This window comes from Netta rufina, assembly GCF_964035555.1.
Source record: "Netta rufina genome assembly, chromosome: 2".
In the NCBI taxonomy this organism is placed as follows: domain Eukaryota; kingdom Metazoa; phylum Chordata; class Aves; order Anseriformes; family Anatidae; genus Netta; species Netta rufina.
Window position 1 is genome coordinate 158,724,625 of NC_140124.1, and position 22,997 is coordinate 158,747,621.

Genomic DNA, 22,997 nt, shown 5'->3' on the forward strand with positions numbered 1-22,997 from the left:
ATGTGCAAGCCCGCATGTGCACCACTTTCATGGGCATGTGTGTGTGATTCCCCCACTCTCACCTACCTGCACAAGGCAGTTTTCGTGTGTGTGAGTGCAGGTACCTGGCAGCAGAGCCGCAGCAGATACCTCCTGGTGCTGAGCTCAGCGTCTGGCCTGAGCCCCGCCGCGTCCCAGCTGGGCACGGGCCAGCTCCTGCACACCTCGCCCCATCCCAGCCCGTCCCAGCTGCACTGCCCGTGCTGGTGTGCCCTTGTGGGGCCACGCTCCCTGCAGCTGGCCAGCACAGCCTGGCTGCCTCAGGAGAGGTGGCCCCGTGGGGCACACAGCGTGGTGCTGGCTGAGCACCTCCAGCGCTGCTCCCTTGCTGCAGCGCCCTCCCCGCGGTGCCCACCAGCCTGCCGTGGTGGTCTCCTTCAGCTATCCCCAGCAGCTGAGGGGGTCCTGGCCACCCTGGGATCATTCCTGCACCGCTGAGCATCCGCATCCCCATGTGCATGCCTCTGGGCTGCCCATGAGCTTCCCGTTGCCCCCAGCAAGCCTCTCTCTGCAGCCCATCTGGCTCAGCAGCCCGGGGAGCAGGGGATTCACTGCGGCTCCTGGGAGCGAACAGAATCCTCCAGACTGAGCCACAGCCGCCCATGGGCCGGGAGAGGTGCCCTGGCTGGTTTGAGCCCTTTTCTTTGTTAGCAGCTAAGATGTTTTGGTTAAGCCACAGACGGTTAGTTCAAATGCATACGCATGAATTGCAACCACACATTACTGCTAATTACCGTAACCAGATGCTTTCCCCTGTGTTTGGGCAGCGTGCCCAAAAAAGCAAAAGCAAAACATTGTCGGCAGGCGTAGCAGCAGAACAACCTAGCACAGCCCAGCACAGTTCCTCTTCAGGAAAGCAAGGGGATGATCCCCGGCAGCTGCCTGGCCCCTGGCAAGATGTGTCTTGCTGTCCTGGCCCCTGTGAACCGTTCCTGGCCCTGTTGCAGCCACGGGGCCATCCTTGCTCACAGCTGAGGGCAGCACAGCCTTGGGGAGGCCGTGGATGGGTCCAGGACCCCACTAGAGGCCAGCGGGTCAGCCTCACCTGCGGGAAGCTCTGCGGTGACGGCACCACTCCAACATGTTGGTGCTGATCCCTCTGCAGAGCCAAGCACTCATCACTGTTTGCCTTTGGATTAAGGCTCCCCGGCTCCTCCTGGGAGTGAAACCTCTGCAACAGTCACTGGCAATGCCCATGTGGCCATTGGAAACCCACACTGGTTTTCGGCACACAGCCTCCTCCCCGTGTACCACCATAACAGGGGACAGCTATGGAGCTGGCTGCTGGCCCTGCCAGGGGGAAACTGCATGCACTGCTGATGCTGCCCCATTTGGACATCACCCTCAGCTGTGGGGCATCGCCTGCTGACGGCACCTGGGCCAGCCCCTCTCTTGGTGCCACAGTTCTGCTGCCCGGGGTGGGCCCAAGGGTGTTTGCAGTCCCGGAGCACTGGGCTCTGCACTGCTCAGGCAGCGGGCACGGAGCGGGTCCCTGCGTGGGCACACGGCTACACCGAGCACGGGGCTGTCTCCGCGTGGGGTGCAGCGCTGCTGCCACGGGGACCCACAGCAGGAGCCATCTCCATGTGCCTGCTGGACCACGCTGTGCCAGGAGCTCGCCCATCCAGCCCCGCGCCTGGATACCGGCAGCTCTCCAGACAACACACTCCTACACACCATAAACACCTTGCCCAAGCAGCACGTATCCGTCCTCCCCAGCACGGCGCAGGGCTGGCACCAGGACGGGGCTGCAGCATGACCCCGCAGCGCCCAGATCCCCAGAGGCCCACCTCCCCGTGCCTGGTGCCTGAATATTTTTGGGGCCCACCAAGCACCCGTGGCCCCGGTGATAGGAGCAGGGGTGCGCAGGGTGGAGATGGGGAGCAGGGTGTGGGGCTGGGAGCGGGGTCCGGGGAAAGGCGTGGGGCTGGTGACGGAGGCAGAGGAGGGGTGCGCAGGTGACTCAGGCAGCAGTAGGGTGGCTTGGGCATGTTTGGGGCAGTGCGGGCTCCACCTGCACATCCATGTCGGAAAACAGGATGAGGGCAAAGTTGGGGAGGGCAGGAATGGGGGTCCCCCACTCCCTCCTCAGCTGCCTTGGTGCCAGCTGGGAGCTGGGGTCTGTGAGCCCTGCAGCTGCAGCCCAGGGTGTGGACGCACCGCAGTGGCCAACTGGGCAGGGGACAGACACACGGCAGGGGACGGACACACAGCATGCACGGGGTGATGGGGACGGCAGGGGCTGCCATAGGAGGGGAACTGGGTGAGAGCTGCCACCCAGATGAGGTGCTGGGGCATTTTAGCATTCAGTGGGAGAGTTGCTGGGGTCAGGGGTGGTTATGGGGCTGCTGCGAGATGGGGAAAAGGAGGAGAGGCTGCTGGAGATGAGAGCAGCGCAGGCACAAAGGCCCTGTTGTCTCTCCCCATTTCTCCCGCCTCTTCCACAGAGGGCACTGCCCAAGCAGGTGGTTGCCTGTGGGACAGGACCACCGATGGGCATCGTGGCCAGCTGGGGACCCGCATGCCCCTTGCCCTGCTCAGAGCATGGCCCACTCCTGCCCAAAGGGCACAGGGCAGGCTGTGGTGATGGGGCACAGGGGCGCAGCCCAGCGGGGCCATGTGCAGCCAGACCACGGCAAGGGGGGCGTTGGGCATGGACAGAGCCGTGGGGAGGGCTGATCCATGAGCTTATGGCACAGGGCTGGGCTGGTGTGTCATCCCCAGGGGCGGGGAAGGGAAAGGTTTTAAACACGCTCCAGTCCCCGGCAGGAAGCAGCGGTGAAAGCAGCGGGACTGCGGGCACCTGCCGGGCGGACCCGTCCTGCGACCACCGTGGGCAGGTAGGAGAGGTCCGGAGCAGAGGGGCCCAGCGGGGCACTGTGGGGCTGCGCCAGGAGCCGCGGCAGCCGGAGGCACTCGCGCAGGTCTCAGGCATGCGAGGAATGCGGCACTGCCTGCACTTGCACTGGGCAGCGGCCAGGTGACAGCGGGCATAGGGCAACAGCCGCACGGCGCTACGGCACGGCACTGCCAGCCCCCGAGCACAGCGGGAGGATGCTGACCCCTGCCCCCGGCATGCCCAGGAGTGGGTTGGGGTCAGGAACCTCCTGGGACGATGGCTCCTGGTTAAAGCTCCTGCTGCCCTGGGGCTCCAGCAGGCACGGCGAGGCTCGTAGGGGCGGCAGGTGCTGAGGATGGGGCAGGCGTTGGGGCGGTGCGTGGCAGGCACCGTGACACAGTGCCTGGTGAGGTGGGGGGTATGTGGGGCTGGGGCTCTGCCCCACGTGGGCATGGTGTGACCCTGGGGGCTTGCTGCGGTGGAACCTGCTCCGGGCACCTGCACTAATGGTCACTGGCACCGCCAGGGACCGCATCCCCTACGTCCCTTCCCAGATGGGCACTGCCCCAAAAGGGGTTCTGGGCTGCCCCCAGTCCTATTCAAAGCAAGGATCCCCCAAGCTCCCCTTCCTGTTCCTATCGCCCCTCTGTTGCTGCCCCAGCAAACTCCTCTGTTGCTCTCCCTCCCCCTGAAATGCCCCCAGTGTTAGCCCCTTCCACCCGGGGCCACCCCACAGCTCTCCCCACCGCCCTGCCGGGCTCCCACCCACAGCCCTGCTCCCTCCCCTCTGCTCTGGGGCCTCCCCCAGCAGGCACACCTCCTCCCCGAAACCAAGCCCCCCACCCTGCAAGTAAAACCAGTCCCTTCTCCCCATCTCTCCCTCTCCAGCTGGCGCCAGCCCTGTTTGTGCGGATGTGCAGGGGGCGTCCGTGGAGCACCCGGGCAGGCGTAGCTGGAATGCGCTGGGTGTGAGGCAAAGCCTCCCTGCCGTGACTCACGCTGGCGAGGGGGTTGTGCCGAGCGGCTCCAGGGGCACAAAGGGGATGCGCAGACCTGAGGTACCATCTAAGGCCATGGCTTGTGCCAGAGCCAGCGCGTTTCCTGACGCAGCCAGAAAGGTGCGGAGCGGCGAGTACCGCTGCCAGGGAGGCTGCCCACGCCAGGAGAGACTGTGGCCTCAGGGAGGGCTGCGGATGCCAGCGCCTGAAACGCAGCCAGGAATCGACCTGGCTTTGTAGGCAGAGCCAGTTACTAAAAGTTTCCATGGGGCTGACGCTTTCTGATTACCGGGAGAAGCGTCCTGCCTCCACCTGCACACCCGCTGCCTCCTCCCTGTGCTGCTCTGGGGACAGCCCCGAGGAGCAGCAGCCCCAGCTCTGCCCCAGGGGGTTTCTGCCCCAGCCCCTGACCCTGCTGGAAGCTGCCCTGCGGTGGGTGGCAGTGCCCAAATCCCCTCTGCACCCTGGTGCCGGTGTCTGGCTCTGACCAGAGACCTGCAGGGATCAGCGTGGGGCTCTGCGGACACCGCAGCCGCACCAGCACTGCCCACCCCTGAGTGTGCGTGGCTGAGCTGAGTGCCTCCCCGTCTCCTGGCATCGCTGCCAGGAAAGGGCTGTGGGCCTGGAGAAGCTCTCACAACCCCGCACGATTCCAGGAGCGTGCAGGCAAAGCAGGTGGTGAGGTGCTGCCAGCCCCTTTGCATTTTGTGTGCCCCTGGCACAGCGCACCAGCACGTAGGAACCCAGGGGACAGAGCAGAGGGCCCAGAGTGTGGGACAGAGCGACTGCCCCTCTCCCACCAAGCAGCAGCCCCCTCACCGTGCAGAGCCCCCCACGTCCCTGCTCTCCTGGCCCTGTCTGGCCCAGGACAGCCCTTCCCAGGGGCAGGAGCACCGACGGCCCGTCCCTCCTGCCGTCCCCACCTCTCGGCGCCACAGCTGGATGCAATCCCAAACCTGCAAACAGGCGGCACTGCCTGGGCAGATCCGAGCCCGTGCAGCAGTGCCTGCGATGACATCTCGGGCGGACGGAGCCTGCTGGGACCTTTCCTGTGGGGACGGAGCCTGGAGCACGGCCAGGAGCGAGGCAAAGGTGCTGGGGGAGCGGGAGGAGCTGGAGGGGGCACAGGGGCATGGAACTGGGAGCGCAGAGCCTGTTGGAAGGGCACGGCACACTGCTCTGAGCTCTTGCTGTGTTTACTCTGGTGGATGTGGGTCTGTGAGCTGAGGGCAGGATCCACTCCCTGGTGCTGAGACGCAGCCGGTCCTCGCTGTCCCCGCTTGGTGCGACCGCTGCAGTGGGTGCACGGGGCATGGCTCTACCAGGGGCTGGCATGCCTTCCTCCCCACTGCCGCCTGCAAGGGTGCTGGGCCCCAGGGCACGGCTCCAGGAGCTGCCGTTCCCGTTCCCATTCCCTCTCCAGCTGTGTCCTCGCAGCCCAGAGCAGTGCAGCCCGCCAGCTCGGGCCAGAGGCTGTTGTCTGCCTGCTGCAGCGCTTTGTGCTCGGTCCCTCGTGCCTTGATCCTGCAGCAGAACCGGCTCCCAGCCGTGGGACTGAAGCTGTGAGAGGCTGCAGACGTTGAGGCTCCTCTGTGTGGCCCTGAGGTCGTGCCTCACCACAGCCTAGCAAGAAATGATAGAATCATAGAATCATAGCATGGTTCGGGTTGGAAGGGACCTTAAAGGTCCTCTAGTTCCACCCCCCTGCCATGGGCAGGGACACCTCCCACGGGACCAGGTTGCTCAAAGCCCCATCCAGCCTGGCCTTGAGCACTTCCAGGGACATCCACAGCTTCTCCGGGCAACCGGTTCCACTGCCTCACCACCCTCTGAGTAAACAATTTCCTCCTAATGTCTAATCTAAAGTTCCTCTCTTTCAGTTTAAAACTGTTCCCCCTCGTCCTGTCACTATCCGCCCGTGTGAAAGGTCGCTCTCCACACGCCCTCCAGCCCTCTGTTTTGCACGGCCTCCCGCTCCCTGCTGGCACGTTATTTGACTGTGTAATGGCTATATTGTGGTCAATCCCAGCGTGCCCAGCAGCTTTTCAAGTGTGCACGCAGGCTTGCAGGTTAATGTGCTCCCAGTGTGGCCTGCGGCACCCGCCAACTTCTCCTTGTGCTGCTTCCCTTCGCCCCACTCCCTCCTGCCCCCTCTGCCCACACTGTCTGAGCGACACCAGGCAGGGCAGACAGCCCACCCCACAGCACCAAAGGACCCCCGGGGTTCTGCTGGGGCTGCTTCGGCCCCTGCTGACCAGGCTGACCACCGGCCCCTGGCAGAGGCTGCAGCCGTTCGTGCTGCCTCGGGGCTTGTTTGTCCCATTGCCGCGTCCAGCAGCACCCCGATGAGCGCAGGTCCTCCTTGGGGCTGCTGCCCTGGCCTGGTGCTTCAACCCACACCAGCTGCTCTCCTGGCCTTTGAAGTGCCACCCGAAACAGCCTAAAGTCCTGCTCAGACTGGTGACCAAATGCACGTTACAGCTCGTGGGGGCTTTTCTCCTCTCAGGAGCTGGACCTGCCTCAGCCCAGTGCCCCACAGGCCCCACAGGTGGAGCCCCAATCTCTCTTGCACATCAAGATGTCGCAGTGCATCCAGTATGGACCCGTGGTGTGCTTGCCTCTGGCAGGACTGGCTCTGCATGCCAGGGACAGGGACAAGCACGCTGCCTCAAATGTTCTCCACTTTTGGCTGTTACTTCCCACTGCCTGTGTGATATTTCTTTTCCCTTTTTCCCCAATTTAGCACACAAAGCATAAAAGAGTTGATTTTTTAGTGAGCTTCCCCATTCTCTCTCCCATCTCTGCAGAAAGCTGTGGAAGGAGCGCGCAGAGGAAGGATGGCGAGCAAGCCAGCAGTGAATGGCCACGCTGCCCCCATCTCTCACCAGGAAGATGTGCCAGGAACAAACCACTGCTGCCAGGGCACACTGCCTTGCAAACAGAAAGCAGCTGGTGGGGATGTGGCAGCAATGGATGCTGCTAGTGAGCCTTCAGAGGTACCTGGCAGCATTGCCGGCGTGTATGTAGAGGCTTTGAAGAAGATAATGAGCTTTTATGATGCCACCAGAGAGCATCTTCTGAGCTTGGATCCGGCGCTCTTTCTTCTGGAGGCCCAGGCAGCCATGGGCTTCATTGCTGACCCGGTGAAGAACAGGCATGTCTCCGTAGCAGAAGCTGTGCACCTGGGGTTGGTGGGGCTGGAGCTGAAGGAGAAGCTGCTCTCTGCAGAGAAAGCTGCCACTGGCTTTGTGGATCCCTACACAGAAGAGAAAATCTCCCTCTACCAGGCAATCCAGAAGGACCTGGTTGGGAGAGAGCAAGGAGCCCGGCTGCTAGAGGCCCAGATGGCAACTGGAGGCGTCATTGACCCAGCCACAGGCTGCCGGCTCCCAGCAGATGTTGCCTGTGAGAGGGGATATTTAGATGAAGAGATGAGGCAGCTCTTCTCTGACCCCAGCAATGAGGACAGCAAAGGTTTCCTCGACCCCAGTACTATGGAGAGGGTCACCTACATGGAGCTTATAAAGAGGTGTGTTGTTGATCCAGCTTCAGGCTTCCTCCTCTTGCCCCTACAAATCACATTTGCAGGGCTGGGAGGAAGGGTGAGCAGCAGGGATCTGCTGGAGGCTGGCATCATCAGCCCTGACACGTTCAGAGGTCTTGAGGAGGGAAGAGTTTCTGCCCAGGAGGTAGCAGAGAGTGACTCTGTCCAGCAGTTCCTGCGTGGGACAAGGAGCATCGCTGGTGTTGTCCTGCCTTCCAGTGAGCGGAAAAGCCTTTACCAGGCCCTGAGAGAGCATCTCCTCCTGCCTGGCACTGCTCTGACACTCCTGCAAGTCCAGGCCTCCACTGGCAGCCTGACAGACCCCATAAAGAACAAAACCTTCTCTGTTGATGAGGCTGTCAGGACTGGCCTCATCGGCCCAGAGCTTCATGAGAAACTGTCTTCAGCTGAGAGAACCATCACTGGGTACAGGGACCCCTACACTGGGGAAATGCTCTCCCTGTTCCAAGCCATCAGGAAGGCCTTCATCCCCAGGGACCACGGCATTTGCCTTCTGGAGGCTCAGATGGCTACAGGGGGCATCATTGCTCCGGGCCGGCACTTCCGTGTCCCCACAGAGACAGCTTGCAAGTGGGGATACTTGGATGAGACCACAAGACAGCTCCTCTCCAGTCCTGCTGATGAACTGAAAGGGTTCTTTGACCCCAACTCCAAGGAGAAGCTGACCTATGCAGACCTGCTAAAGCGATGTGTCACTGATCCCAACACAGGGCTCCTCCTGCTGCCACTTAGTGGAGACAGTGGAGAAGGACCCAAGGGAACCCCCGTCTTCTTTGACCACAAGACCCAAACGGCTCTGGAAAACACAAAGGTACCCATTACTTTAGGTAAATTCAAAGGAAAATCAGTGTCTCTCTGGAAACTCCTCTTCTCAGACTACATCCAGAGTGAGCAAAGAGCTGCTCTCACCCAGCAGTACCTTGCAGGGACGCTCTCTATGCAACAGTTGGCCAAGGCAGTCAGTGTCACCATTGAAGAAATGGCTTCCACTGCCAATGTCACCTTTGAAGGACTGAGGGGTCGCGTGACAGCTGACCAGCTCCTGAGCTCTGAAATCATCAACAAAGATTTGTTTAAGAAACTGAAGGAAGGAGAAACGTCAGCCAAAGAAGTTGTCAGCATGGACACCGTCAAGAAGTACCTGCAAGGGACGGGTAGCATTGCTGGGTTGCTGCTTCCTGATTCACAGGAGAAGATGAGCATCTACCAGGCAAAGAGGAAAGGATTTTTACGGCCAGGAACATCACTGATCCTCCTGGAGGCACAGGCTGCCACCGGATTTATCATTGACCCAGCTGCCAACAAAAGCTATTCTGTAGATGAGGCTTTACAAGCAAATGTCATTGGTCCAGATGTTTATGACAAGCTACTGACTGCAGAGAAATCAGTCACTGGCTACAGAGATCCTTACTCAGGGACCAAGATCTCCCTCTTCCAGGCCATGAAGAAGGAGCTCATCGTCAAGGAGCACGCTATCCGCCTGCTCGAGGCCCAGATTGCCACCGGAGGCATCATCGACCCTGTCAATAGCCACCGCATCCCTGTGGAGGTGGCCTACAAGCGGGGCTACTTCGACAAGAAGATGAATGTAATCCTTTCTGACCCAAGTGATGACACCAAGGGCTTCTTCGACCCCAACACGCACGAGAACCTCACCTACCTGCAGCTGAAAGAGAAGTGCATCACAGAGCCGTCCACCGGGCTCTGCCTCCTTCCTCTGAACAGCAGGAAACGCCAGTTCATCGACGACGCCACCAGGCAGCTGTTCAGGAACTCCTGGATGCCTGTCAGGTTTGGGCGCTTACGTGGGGAGAAGGTCTCTGTGTGGGACCTGCTGAACTCTGAGTACTTCAGCGAGGGGAGGCGCCGAGAGATCTTCAACCACTACCGGCTGAGGAAGCTCACCCTGGAGCAAATCCGGATCATGCTAGAGGAGGAAATCAAAAAATGGGCCCCCATCAAGTTCCCAGCCATGAGAGGCAGCATCAGCGCTTATCACCTGATGGAAACGGGCATCATTGACAGGGCCCTGTTTGAGAAGGTGTTGGAGGGATCCGTCACACCAGAGGAAGTCCTGCGCATGGACTCTGTCAGAAGATACCTCTATGGCTCTGGCAGCATCGGGGGGATTGTACTCCAGCCATCAAACCAGAGGATAAGCATTTATGAGGCCATGAAACAGAACATCATGGTACCTGGAGTAGCCCTACCACTCCTAGAGGCCCAGGCTGCCACAGGCTTTATCATTGACCCAGTGAACAACCAGAAACTCTGTGTGGATGACGCCGTCAAGGAAGGAGTCATTGGGCCAGAAGTCCATGAGAAGCTGCAGCAAGCAGAAGGGGCTGTGTCAGGCTATAAGGATCCTTTCACAGGCAAGAAGATACCTCTCTTCCAGGCTATGAAGAAGGGCCTGATCACTGACAAACAGGCCATGCAGCTGATGGAGGTGCAGATGGCTACAGGAGGCATCATTGACCCAACGTGTGGCCACCATCTCCCCATAGAAGCTGCCCAAAAGCGAGGGTGCCTGGATGAGGACACAAGCAAGGCCCTTTCTAAGCCCAGTGACAACAACAGAGCCTTCTGTGTCCCAGACAGCAAAGAGACGGTGACCTACGCTGAGCTCATCGAGCGCTGCCAGAAGGACGAGATCTCTGGCTTTCACTTGCTGCCTCTACCACAGACAGCAGTTCCTGTCTACACAGACGAACAAATCCAACAGCTTTTCAAGGAAACTCTGGTGAAGGAAAAAGGGATCTCCCTCTGGGAGCTAATCCACTCTGGGTATTTCACTGACGAGCAGAGGAGTGACTTTGTGGAGAGGTTCCGTGCTAAGGAACTGTCACTGCAGCAGTTGGTAGCTCTTGTGCTCAGACTGGTAAGGGAGATGGAGATGAAAGCCTGCACCCACATCACCTTCCAGGGCTTGCAGGGAAGTGTCCCCGCGGTCTGGTTGCTGGAGGCTGGCATCATTACTGAGAAGATGTTTGAAGAACTAGCTCAGGGCATAAGAACTCCCGAGGAAGTGGCTGAAATGGAGAGTGTGAAGAGGTACTTGCAGGGCACAGGCAGCATAGCCGGGGTAATCATACAGGCATCCAAAAAGAAGATGAGTTTTTACAATGCCATGAAAAACAATCTCCTCTTCCCTGGGGCTGCTCTGAAGCTGCTGGAAGCTCAGGCAGCCACAGGGTACCTAACTGACCCAGCAACAAACCAGAGACTCAGCGTGAGGGATGCTGTGAGAGCAGCTGTTGTTGGTGAGGAGCTCACTGAGAAGCTTCTCCTAGCTGAGAGGGCAGTGACTGGCTACACAGACCCCTACACAGGGAGCTCCATCTCCCTGTGCCAGGCGGTCAGGAAAGAGTTCATTCCTCTGGGTGAAGCCATTCCTTTGCTAGAGGCCCAGCTGGCCACAGGAGGAGTCATCGATCCTATTCACCATCATCACCTTCCACTCCAGGCTGCATACAGGTATGGCTTCTATGATGAAGACTTAAACCAAAACCTCACTCAGCTGAATGACAGCACCAAAATCTTTCTTGATCCAAATACAAAGGAGAACGTGACCTACCAGCAGCTGAAGGACAGGTGCATTTATGAGGCTGAGACAGGCCTCTGGTTCCTTCCCCTGTCGGAAAATGCAATGTTCTATGTGGATGAACAAACCATGGAGATGCTGAAATCTGTGACTGTCTGTGTCAACATAGGACGGTTCAAAGGACAGACAGTGTCAGTCTGGGACCTTCTCAACTCTGAATACATCTCAGACAGCAAAAGAAGAGAGCTGGTGCAAAAGTACAAAGATGAAAATACCGAAGTGCTGCATGAAATCATAATGATTGTCATGAAAATCATCAAAGAAACTGAGGTGCAGGGAAAGAAGTTTGCATTCAAAGGTCTGCGGAAAAGAGTGTCTGCCAGTGATCTCTTCCAATCTCAACTGATAGACAAAAAAACCCTTGATGAGCTCAACCAGGGGAAGAAAACAGTTAAAGAAGTCACTGAAATGGACTCTGTCCGCAGATACTTGGAGGGCAGCAATTTCATAGCAGGGGTCCTTATCCAGCCAAGCAATGAGAAGATGAGCATCTACCAGGCCATGAGGAAGGGCATTCTGAGGCCGGGGACAGCACTGGTGTTGCTGGAGGCACAGGCTGCTACTGGCTACATCATTGACCCAGAGAAAAACAAGAAATTTTCAGTGGAGGAAGCATTTAAGGCAGGTCTAATTGGGTGTGAGATTTTTGAAAAGCTACTCTGTGCAGAAAGAGCTGTGACAGGCTACATTGACCCCTACACAAAAGCACCAATGTCCCTCTTTGAAGCCATGAACCAAGGACTAATAGTGAAGAGCCATGGCATCCGCCTGCTCGAGGCCCAGATCGCCACCGGTGGCATCATTGACCCCGTGCACAGCCACCGCCTCCCTGTGGAAGTGGCTTACAAGCGCGGCTACTTCGATGAGGAGATGAACCGGATCCTCTCCGACCCCAGCGATGACACCAAGGGCTTCTTCGACCCCAACACACATGAGAACCTCACCTACATGCAGCTCCTGGAGAGATGTGTCCAAGATTCAGAGACTGGGTTGTACATGCTACAAGTTGTCCAAGAAGGGGGAAGGTACTTCTACATAGATGAATTGACAAAACAGGTTTTGCACTCAAAGCCCATTAAAGTGACAGTTGGAAAATTCAAGGACCAAACAGTTTCTGTCTGGGAAATTCTCTGTTCCCATTACATCTCTGAGCAGAAAAGGAAAGAACTAGTGAAGCAATATAAATGTAAAACACTAACTCTGGAAAACCTTATAGCTCTCATCCTCAAAACAATTGAGGATACGGAGCAAAAAGCAGAAGCCCTCAAGGTCAAAGGACTCCGAGGTGAGGTGTCAGTGTCAGAATTGTTTAACTCCGAGATAATTGACAAGAAGACTCTGGATCAGCTGCAGGACGGAAGTCTCTCACTTCATAGCCTCATAAAGAAGGACACGGTAAAAAGGTACCTGGATGGCACCGGATGCATTGCAGGAGTTCTACTTCCATCAAGGAAAGAGACAATGAGTATCTACCAGGCCCTGAAGAGGGGCCTGCTCTCAGAGCAATGTGCACTGGGGCTGCTGGAGGCGCAGGCTGCCACCGGCTTCATTGTTGATCCACTGACAAATAAGAAGCTCTCCGTGGACGAGGCCGTCTTGGCAAAGTTGGTGGGCAGCGAGTTGCACGAGAAGCTCCTGTCAGCAGAGAAAGCCGTGACAGGATATGCAGATCCCCAGACAGGCACTAAAATATCCCTCTTCCAGGCCATAATGAGTAAGATAATAATCAAGGAGCACGGCATCCGCCTGCTTGAGGCCCAGATTGCCACTGGTGGCATCATCGACCCTGTGCACAGCCACCGCATCCCTGTGAATGTGGCATACCGGAGGGGCTACTTGGATGGCGATATGTTTCTCCTACTTTCTGATCCAGATCATGGCTGCAAAGGTTTCATAGATCCAAATACTCATGAGAAAATAAGTTACAGTCAGCTCCTGCAAAGATGTTCCAAAGACAGAGATACCGGACTGTACCTGCTGCAGGTCATGGAGAAGGAAGATGACTATTTCTACATTGATGAGCAAACAAAACAAGCCCTAATATCAACAAAGGTACAAGTGTCTGTTGGAAAATACAAAGGGAATGAATTATCACTCTGGGAACTTCTCTGTTCTGAGTATATCACAGAAGAGAAAAGAAAAGAACTGGTGAAAAAATATAAAGAGGAATCCCACCACATTATACAAAGAATCGTTGAAACAATACTAAATATCATTAAAGAAAAAGAGGAGGACAGAAGTGATGTTTGGTTCCAAGGAATAAGACAACAAATTACAGCATCGGAACTTCTCAGTGCAGAGATAATCACAGAAGAAACTATGCAGAAACTCCAGGAAGGAAAAGAAACAGCACAAGAAATAGCACAAATGGATAATGTGAGAAGATACCTTGAGGGAACTGGAAGCATTGCTGGTGTGCTTGTGCCGTCCAAGGCTGACCCGGCCAAGATGGAGAAGATGAGCATCTACCAGGCCATGTGGAAGGGCATCCTGAGGCCAGGGACAGCACTAGTGCTGCTAGAGGCACAGGCTGCCACAGGCTTCATCATAGACCCAGTCAAGAATAAAAAGATATCTGTGGATGAAGCTGTCACATCAGGACTCGTGGGCAGTGAATTACAGAAGAAACTTCTTTGTGCAGAAAAAGCTGTGACTGGCTACACACACCCCTGCACAGGACAGAAGATGTCACTCTTCCAGGCCATGAAGAAGGAGCTCATCGTCAAGGAGCACGGCATCCGCCTGCTCGAGGCCCAGATCGCCACCGGCGGCATCATCGACCCCGTGCACAGCCACCGCCTCCCCGTCGAAGCTGCCTACAAGCGCGGCTACTTTGACCAGGAGATGAACCAGATCCTCTCCGACCCCAGCGACGACACCAAGGGCTTCTTCGACCCCAACACGCACGAGAACCTCACCTACATGCAGCTCCTGCGCCGCTGCGTGCCCGACCCGGACACGGGGCTGCTCATGCTGCAGCTGATGGACAAGGGCTCGGTGCTCTACCAGCTGAGCGAGGACGCCCGCAAAGCCCTGCAGGCTGCCCGCACCACCGTCAGCGTGGGGCTCTTCCAGGGCCAGAGCGTCACCGTCTGGGAGCTCCTCTTCTCTCGCTACATCCCCGAGCACCGGCGCCAGGACCTCCTGCGCAAGTACAAGGCGGGGACGCTGGCCATCTCCGAGATGATCACCCTCCTCACCGCCATCATCACCGGGGCCGAGGGCCAGGGCCACGGCGCCGCCCTGGCCCGCAAGCCGACGCAGCGGGAGGCCCCGGCCCCGGCGCCGGCTGAGAACGGCGAGGCCGCGGGCTCCCGGCGGGAGCGCGAGCGCGAGCGGGAGCAGGAGCGCGAGCGGGAGCTGGAGCTGGAGCGGGCCCTGACGTCCCACAGCGTCGAGGTCTCGGCGGGCGGCTTCCACGGCAGGAAGGTCTCCCTGTGGGAGCTCCTCTTCTCCAAGTACGTCTGCGAGGCGAAGAGGCAGGAGCTGCTGGGGAAGGTGCGCGACGGCAGCCTGGCGCTGGACGAGCTGGCGAGGCTCCTCAGCGTCCTCATCCAGGAGGCGGTGGAGCAGAGCAGCAAGGTGAAATTCACGGGCCTCAGGCGGCAGGTGACCGCCTCGGACCTGCTGGACTCGGGCATCATCGACAAGGACACGCTGGCCGACCTGGTGCAGGGCTCCAAGACGGTGCAGCAGGTGACGGAAATGGCCTCCGTCAAGCGCTACCTGGACGGCACGGGCTGCATCGCCGGCGTGCTGGTGCCGTCCAAGGCCGACCCGGCCAAGATGGAGAAGATGAGCATCTACCAGGCCATGTGGAAGGGCATCCTGAGGCAGGGCACGGCCCTGGTGCTGCTGGAGGCGCAGGCTGCCACCGGCTTCCTCGTCGACCCGCTCAGCAACCAGAAGCTCTCCGTGGACGAGGCCGTGTCGTCCGGGCTGGTGGGCAGCGAGCTGCACGAGAAGCTGCTGTCGGCCGAGAGGGCCGTGACGGGCTACACCGACCCCTACAGCGGCGACCAGATCTCCCTCTTCCAGGCCATGAAGAAGGAGCTCATCGTCAAGGAGCACGGCATCCGCCTGCTCGAGGCCCAGATCGCCACCGGCGGCATCATCGACCCCGTGCACAGCCACCGCCTCCCCGTCGAAGCTGCCTACAAGCGCGGCTACTTTGACCAGGAGATGAACCAGATCCTCTCCGACCCCAGCGACGACACCAAGGGCTTCTTCGACCCCAACACGCACGAGAACCTCACCTACATGCAGCTCCTGCGCCGCTGCGTGCCCGACCCGGACACGGGGCTGCTCATGCTGCAGCTGATGGACAAGGGCTCGGTGCTCTACCAGCTGAGCGAGGACGCCCGCAAAGCCCTGCAGGCTGCCCGCACCACCGTCAGCGTGGGGCTCTTCCAGGGCCAGAGCGTCACCGTCTGGGAGCTCCTCTTCTCTCGCTACATCCCCGAGCACCGGCGCCAGGACCTCCTGCGCAAGTACAAGGCGGGGACGCTGGCCATCTCCGAGATGATCACCCTCCTCACCGCCATCATCACCGGGGCCGAGGGCCAGGGCCACGGCGCCGCCCTGGCCCGCAAGCCGACGCAGCGGGAGGCCCCGGCGCCGGCTGAGAACGGCGAGGCCGCGGGCTCCCGGCGGGAGCGCGAGCGCGAGCGGGAGCAGGAGCGCGAGCGGGAGCTGGAGCTGGAGCGGGCCCTGACGTCCCACAGCGTCGAGGTCTCGGCGGGCGGCTTCCACGGCAGGAAGGTCTCCCTGTGGGAGCTCCTCTTCTCCAAGTACGTCTGCGAGGCGAAGAGGCAGGAGCTGCTGGGGAAGGTGCGCGACGGCAGCCTGGCGCTGGACGAGCTGGCGAGGCTCCTCAGCGTCCTCATCCAGGAGGCGGTGGAGCAGAGCAGCAAGGTGAAATTCACGGGCCTCAGGCGGCAGGTGACCGCCTCGGACCTGCTGGACTCGGGCATCATCGACAAGGACACGCTGGCCGACCTGGTGCAGGGCTCCAAGACGGTGCAGCAGGTGACGGAAATGGCCTCCGTCAAGCGCTACCTGGACGGCACGGGCTGCATCGCCGGCGTGCTGGTGCCGTCCAAGGCCGACCCGGCCAAGATGGAGAAGATGAGCATCTACCAGGCCATGTGGAAGGGCATCCTGAGGCAGGGCACGGCCCTGGTGCTGCTGGAGGCGCAGGCTGCCACCGGCTTCCTCGTCGACCCGCTCAGCAACCAGAAGCTCTCCGTGGACGAGGCCGTGTCGTCCGGGCTGGTGGGCAGCGAGCTGCACGAGAAGCTGCTGTCGGCCGAGAGGGCCGTGACGGGCTACACCGACCCCTACAGCGGCGACCAGATCTCCCTCTTCCAGGCCATGAAGAAGGAGCTCATCGTCAAGGAGCACGGCATCCGCCTGCTCGAGGCCCAGATCGCCACCGGCGGCATCATCGACCCCGTGCACAGCCACCGCCTCCCCGTCGAAGCTGCCTACAAGCGCGGCTACTTTGACCAGGAGATGAACCAGATCCTCTCCGACCCCAGCGACGACACCAAGGGCTTCTTCGACCCCAACACGCACGAGAACCTCACCTACATGCAGCTCCTGCGCCGCTGCGTGCCCGACCCGGACACGGGGCTGCTCATGCTGCAGCTGATGGACAAGGGCTCGGTGCTCTACCAGCTGAGCGAGGACGCCCGCAAAGCCCTGCAGGCTGCCCGCACCACCGTCAGCGTGGGGCTCTTCCAGGGCCAGAGCGTCACCGTCTGGGAGCTCCTCTTCTCTCGCTACATCCCCGAGCACCGGCGCCAGGACCTCCTGCGCAAGTACAAGGCGGGGACGCTGGCCATCTCCGAGATGATCACCCTCCTCACCGCCATCATCACCGGGGCCGAGGGCCAGGGCCACGGCGCCGCCCTGGCCCGCAAGCCGACGCAGCGGGAGGCCCCGGCCCCGGCGCCGGCTGAGAACGGCGAGGCCGCGGGCTCCCGGCGGGAGCGCGAGCGCGAGCGGGAGCAGGAGCGCGAGCGGGAGCTGGAGCTGGAGCGGGCCCTGACGTCCCACAGCGTCGAGGTCTCGGCGGGCGGCTTCCACGGCAGGAAGGTCTCCCTGTGGGAGCTCCTCTTCTCCAAGTACGTCTGCGAGGCGAAGAGGCAGGAGCTGCTGGGGAAGGTGCGCGACGGCAGCCTGGCGCTGGACGAGCTGGCGAGGCTCCTCAGCGTCCTCATCCAGGAGGCGGTGGAGCAGAGCAGCAAGGTGAAATTCACGGGCCTCAGGCGGCAGGTGACCGCCTCGGACCTGCTGGACTCGGGCATCATCGACAAGGACACGCTGGCCGACCTGGTGCAGGGCTCCAAGACGGTGCAGCAGGTGACGGAAATGGCCTCCGTCAAGCGCTACCTGGACGGCACGGGCTGCATCGCCGGCGTGCTGGTGCCGTCCAAGGCCGACCCGGCCAAGATGGAGAAGATGAGCATCTACCAGGCCATGTGGAAGGGCATCCTGAGGCAGGGCACGGCCCTGGTGCTGCTGGAGGCGCAGGCTGCCACCGGCTTCCTCGTCGACCCGCTCAGCAACCAGAAGCTCTCCGTGGACGAGGCCGTGTCGTCCGGGCTGGTGGGCAGCGAGCTGCACGAGAAGCTGCTGTCGGCCGAGAGGGCCGTGACGGGCTACACCGACCCCTACAGCGGCGACCAGATCTCCCTCTTCCAGGCCATGAAGAAGGAGCTCATCGTCAAGGAGCACGGCATCCGCCTGCTCGAGGCCCAGATCGCCACCGGCGGCATCATCGACCCCGTGCACAGCCACCGCCTCCCCGTCGAAGCTGCCTACAAGCGCGGCTACTTTGACCAGGAGATGAACCAGATCCTCTCCGACCCCAGCGACGACACCAAGGGCTTCTTCGACCCCAACACGCACGAGAACCTCACCTACATGCAGCTCCTGCGCCGCTGCGTGCCCGACCCGGACACGGGGCTGCTCATGCTGCAGCTGATGGACAAGGGCTCGGTGCTCTACCAGCTGAGCGAGGACGCCCGCAAAGCCCTGCAGGCTGCCCGCACCACCGTCAGCGTGGGGCTCTTCCAGGGCCAGAGCGTCACCGTCTGGGAGCTCCTCTTCTCTCGCTACATCCCCGAGCACCGGCGCCAGGACCTCCTGCGCAAGTACAAGGCGGGGACGCTGGCCATCTCCGAGATGATCACCCTCCTCACCGCCATCATCACCGGGGCCGAGGGCCAGGGCCACGGCGCCGCCCTGGCCCGCAAGCCGACGCAGCGGGAGGCCCCGGCGCCGGCTGAGAACGGCGAGGCCGCGGGCTCCCGGCGGGAGCGCGAGCGCGAGCGGGAGCAGGAGCGCGAGCGGGAGCTGGAGCTGGAGCGGGCCCTGACGTCCCACAGCGTCGAGGTCTCGGCGGGCGGCTTCCACGGCAGGAAGGTCTCCCTGTGGGAGCTCCTCTTCTCCAAGTACGTCTGCGAGGCGAAGAGGCAGGAGCTGCTGGGGAAGGTGCGCGACGGCAGCCTGGCGCTGGACGAGCTGGCGAGGCTCCTCAGCGTCCTCATCCAGGAGGCGGTGGAGCAGAGCAGCAAGGTGAAATTCACGGGCCTCAGGCGGCAGGTGACCGCCTCGGACCTGCTGGACTCGGGCATCATCGACAAGGACACGCTGGCCGACCTGGTGCAGGGCTCCAAGACGGTGCAGCAGGTGACGGAAATGGCCTCCGTCAAGCGCTACCTGGACGGCACGGGCTGCATCGCCGGCGTGCTGGTGCCGTCCAAGGCCGACCCGGCCAAGATGGAGAAGATGAGCATCTACCAGGCCATGTGGAAGGGCATCCTGAGGCAGGGCACGGCCCTGGTGCTGCTGGAGGCGCAGGCTGCCACCGGCTTCCTCGTCGACCCGCTCAGCAACCAGAAGCTCTCCGTGGACGAGGCCGTGTCGTCCGGGCTGGTGGGCAGCGAGCTGCACGAGAAGCTGCTGTCGGCCGAGAGGGCCGTGACGGGCTACACCGACCCCTACAGCGGCGACCAGATCTCCCTCTTCCAGGCCATGAAGAAGGAGCTCATCGTCAAGGAGCACGGCATCCGCCTGCTCGAGGCCCAGATCGCCACCGGCGGCATCATCGACCCCGTGCACAGCCACCGCCTCCCCGTCGAAGCTGCCTACAAGCGCGGCTACTTTGACCAGGAGATGAACCAGATCCTCTCCGACCCCAGCGACGACACCAAGGGCTTCTTCGACCCCAACACGCACAAGAACCTCACCTACATGCAGCTCCTGCGCCGCTGCGTGCCCGACCCGGACACGGGGCTGCTCATGCTGCAGCTGATGGACAAGGGCTCGGTGCTCTACCAGCTGAGCGAGGACGCCCGCAAAGCCCTGCAGGCTGCCCGCACCACCGTCAGCGTGGGGCTCTTCCAGGGCCAGAGCGTCACCGTCTGGGAGCTCCTCTTCTCTCGCTACATCCCCGAGCACCGGCGCCAGGACCTCCTGCGCAAGTACAAGGCGGGGACGCTGGCCATCTCCGAGATGATCACCCTCCTCACCGCCATCATCACCGGGGCCGAGGGCCAGGGCCACGGCGCCGCCCTGGCCCGCAAGCCGACGCAGCGGGAGGCCCCGGCCCCGGCGCCGGCTGAGAACGGCGAGGCCGCGGGCTCCCGGCGGGAGCGCGAGCGCGAGCGGGAGCAGGAGCGCGAGCGGGAGCTGGAGCTGGAGCGGGCCCTGACGTCCCACAGCGTCGAGGTCTCGGCGGGCGGCTTCCACGGCAGGAAGGTCTCCCTGTGGGAGCTCCTCTTCTCCAAGTACGTCTGCGAGGCGAAGAGGCAGGAGCTGCTGGGGAAGGTGCGCGACGGCAGCCTGGCGCTGGACGAGCTGGCGAGGCTCCTCAGCGTCCTCATCCAGGAGGCGGTGGAGCAGAGCAGCAAGGTGAAATTCACGGGCCTCAGGCGGCAGGTGACCGCCTCGGACCTGCTGGACTCGGGCATCATCGACAAGGACACGCTGGCCGACCTGGTGCAGGGCTCCAAGACGGTGCAGCAGGTGACGGAAATGGCCTCCGTCAAGCGCTACCTGGACGGCACGGGCTGCATCGCCGGCGTGCTGGTGCCGTCCAAGGCCGACCCGGCCAAGATGGAGAAGATGAGCATCTACCAGGCCATGTGGAAGGGCATCCTGAGGCAGGGCACGGCCCTGGTGCTGCTGGAGGCGCAGGCTGCCACCGGCTTCCTCGTCGACCCGCTCAGCAACCAGAAGCTCTCCGTGGACGAGGCCGTGTCGTCCGGGCTGGTGGGCAGCGAGCTGCACGAGAAGCTGCTGTCGGCCGAGAGGGCCGTGACGGGCTACACCGACCCCTACAGCGGCGACCAGATCTCCCTCTTCCAGGCCATGAAGAAGGAGCTCATCGTCAAGGAGCACGGCATCCGCCTGCTCGAGGCCCAGATCGCCACCGGCGGCATCATCGACCCCGTGCACAGCCACCGCCTCCCCGTCGAAGCTGCCTACAAGCGCGGCTACTTTGACCAGGAGATGAACCAGATCCTCTCCGACCCCAGCGACGACACCAAGGGCTTCTTTGACCCCAACACGCACGAGAACCTCACCTACATGCAGCTCCTGCGCCGCTGCGTGCCCGACCCGGACACGGGGCTGCTCATGCTGCAGCTGATGGACAAGGGCTCGGTGCTCTACCAGCTGAGCGAGGACGCCCGCAAAGCCCTGCAGGCTGCCCGCACCACCGTCAGCGTGGGGCTCTTCCAGGGCCAGAGCGTCACCGTCTGGGAGCTCCTCTTCTCTCGCTACATCCCCGAGCACCGGCGCCAGGACCTCCTGCGCAAGTACAAGGCGGGGACGCTGGCCATCTCCGAGATGATCACCCTCCTCACCGCCATCATCACCGGGGCCGAGGGCCAGGGCCACGGCGCCGCCCTGGCCCGCAAGCCGACGCAGCGGGAGGCCCCGGCCCCGGCGCCGGCTGAGAACGGCGAGGCCGCGGGCTCCCGGCGGGAGCGCGAGCGCGAGCGGGAGCAGGAGCGCGAGCGGGAGCTGGAGCTGGAGCGGGCCCTGACGTCCCACAGCGTCGAGGTCTCGGCGGGCGGCTTCCACGGCAGGAAGGTCTCCCTGTGGGAGCTCCTCTTCTCCAAGTACGTCTGCGAGGCGAAGAGGCAGGAGCTGCTGGGGAAGGTGCGCGACGGCAGCCTGGCGCTGGACGAGCTGGCGAGGCTCCTCAGCGTCCTCATCCAGGAGGCGGTGGAGCAGAGCAGCAAGGTGAAATTCACGGGCCTCAGGCGGCAGGTGACCGCCTCGGACCTGCTGGACTCGGGCATCATCGACAAGGACACGCTGGCCGACCTGGTGCAGGGCTCCAAGACGGTGCAGCAGGTGACGGAAATGGCCTCCGTCAAGCGCTACCTGGACGGCACGGGCTGCATCGCCGGCGTGCTGGTGCCGTCCAAGGCCGACCCGGCCAAGATGGAGAAGATGAGCATCTACCAGGCCATGTGGAAGGGCATCCTGAGGCAGGGCACGGCCCTGGTGCTGCTGGAGGCGCAGGCTGCCACCGGCTTCCTCGTCGACCCGCTCAGCAACCAGAAGCTCTCCGTGGACGAGGCCGTGTCGTCCGGGCTGGTGGGCAGCGAGCTGCACGAGAAGCTGCTGTCGGCCGAGAGGGCCGTGACGGGCTACACCGACCCCTACAGCGGCGACCAGATCTCCCTCTTCCAGGCCATGAAGAAGGAGCTCATCGTCAAGGAGCACGGCATCCGCCTGCTCGAGGCCCAGATCGCCACCGGCGGCATCATCGACCCCGTGCACAGCCACCGCCTCCCCGTCGAAGCTGCCTACAAGCGCGGCTACTTTGACCAGGAGATGAACCAGATCCTCTCCGACCCCAGCGACGACACCAAGGGCTTCTTCGACCCCAACACGCACGAGAACCTCACCTACATGCAGCTCCTGCGCCGCTGCGTGCCCGACCCGGACACGGGGCTGCTCATGCTGCAGCTGATGGACAAGGGCTCGGTGCTCTACCAGCTGAGCGAGGACGCCCGCAAAGCCCTGCAGGCTGCCCGCACCACCGTCAGCGTGGGGCTCTTCCAGGGCCAGAGCGTCACCGTCTGGGAGCTCCTCTTCTCTCGCTACATCCCCGAGCACCGGCGCCAGGACCTCCTGCGCAAGTACAAGGCGGGGACGCTGGCCATCTCCGAGATGATCACCCTCCTCACCGCCATCATCACCGGGGCCGAGGGCCAGGGCCACGGCGCCGCCCTGGCCCGCAAGCCGACGCAGCGGGAGGCCCCGGCCCCGGCGCCGGCTGAGAACGGCGAGGCCGCGGGCTCCCGGCGGGAGCGCGAGCGCGAGCGGGAGCAGGAGCGCGAGCGGGAGCTGGAGCTGGAGCGGGCCCTGACGTCCCACAGCGTCGAGGTCTCGGCGGGCGGCTTCCACGGCAGGAAGGTCTCCCTGTGGGAGCTCCTCTTCTCCAAGTACGTCTGCGAGGCGAAGAGGCAGGAGCTGCTGGGGAAGGTGCGCGACGGCAGCCTGGCGCTGGACGAGCTGGCGAGGCTCCTCAGCGTCCTCATCCAGGAGGCGGTGGAGCAGAGCAGCAAGGTGAAATTCACGGGCCTCAGGCGGCAGGTGACCGCCTCGGACCTGCTGGACTCGGGCATCATCGACAAGGACACGCTGGCCGACCTGGTGCAGGGCTCCAAGACGGTGCAGCAGGTGACGGAAATGGCCTCCGTCAAGCGCTACCTGGACGGCACGGGCTGCATCGCCGGCGTGCTGGTGCCGTCCAAGGCCGACCCGGCCAAGATGGAGAAGATGAGCATCTACCAGGCCATGTGGAAGGGCATCCTGAGGCAGGGCACGGCCCTGGTGCTGCTGGAGGCGCAGGCTGCCACCGGCTTCCTCGTCGACCCGCTCAGCAACCAGAAGCTCTCCGTGGACGAGGCCGTGTCGTCC

The 22,997-nt window shown here is 61.9% G+C and overlaps 1 protein-coding gene across 1 annotated transcript in view; it reads left to right on the forward strand.

Moving 5' to 3' along the window:
- Positions 1 to 6,713: 6,713 nt before the first annotated feature.
- EPPK1 (epiplakin 1) overlaps positions 6,714 to 22,997 on the forward strand; it is a gene marked incomplete at both ends in the record, with an annotated part of 38,834 nt that continues 22,550 nt past the window's right edge. Inside the window, 4 exons of the mRNA XM_084281713.1 lie at positions 6,714 to 14,543; positions 15,537 to 17,213; positions 18,207 to 19,883; positions 20,877 to 22,559. Of these exons, the coding sequence (XP_084137839.1) occupies positions 6,714 to 14,543; positions 15,537 to 17,213; positions 18,207 to 19,883; positions 20,877 to 22,559 (12,867 nt within the window). The remainder of the gene's footprint in view (positions 14,544 to 15,536; positions 17,214 to 18,206; positions 19,884 to 20,876; positions 22,560 to 22,997) is intronic.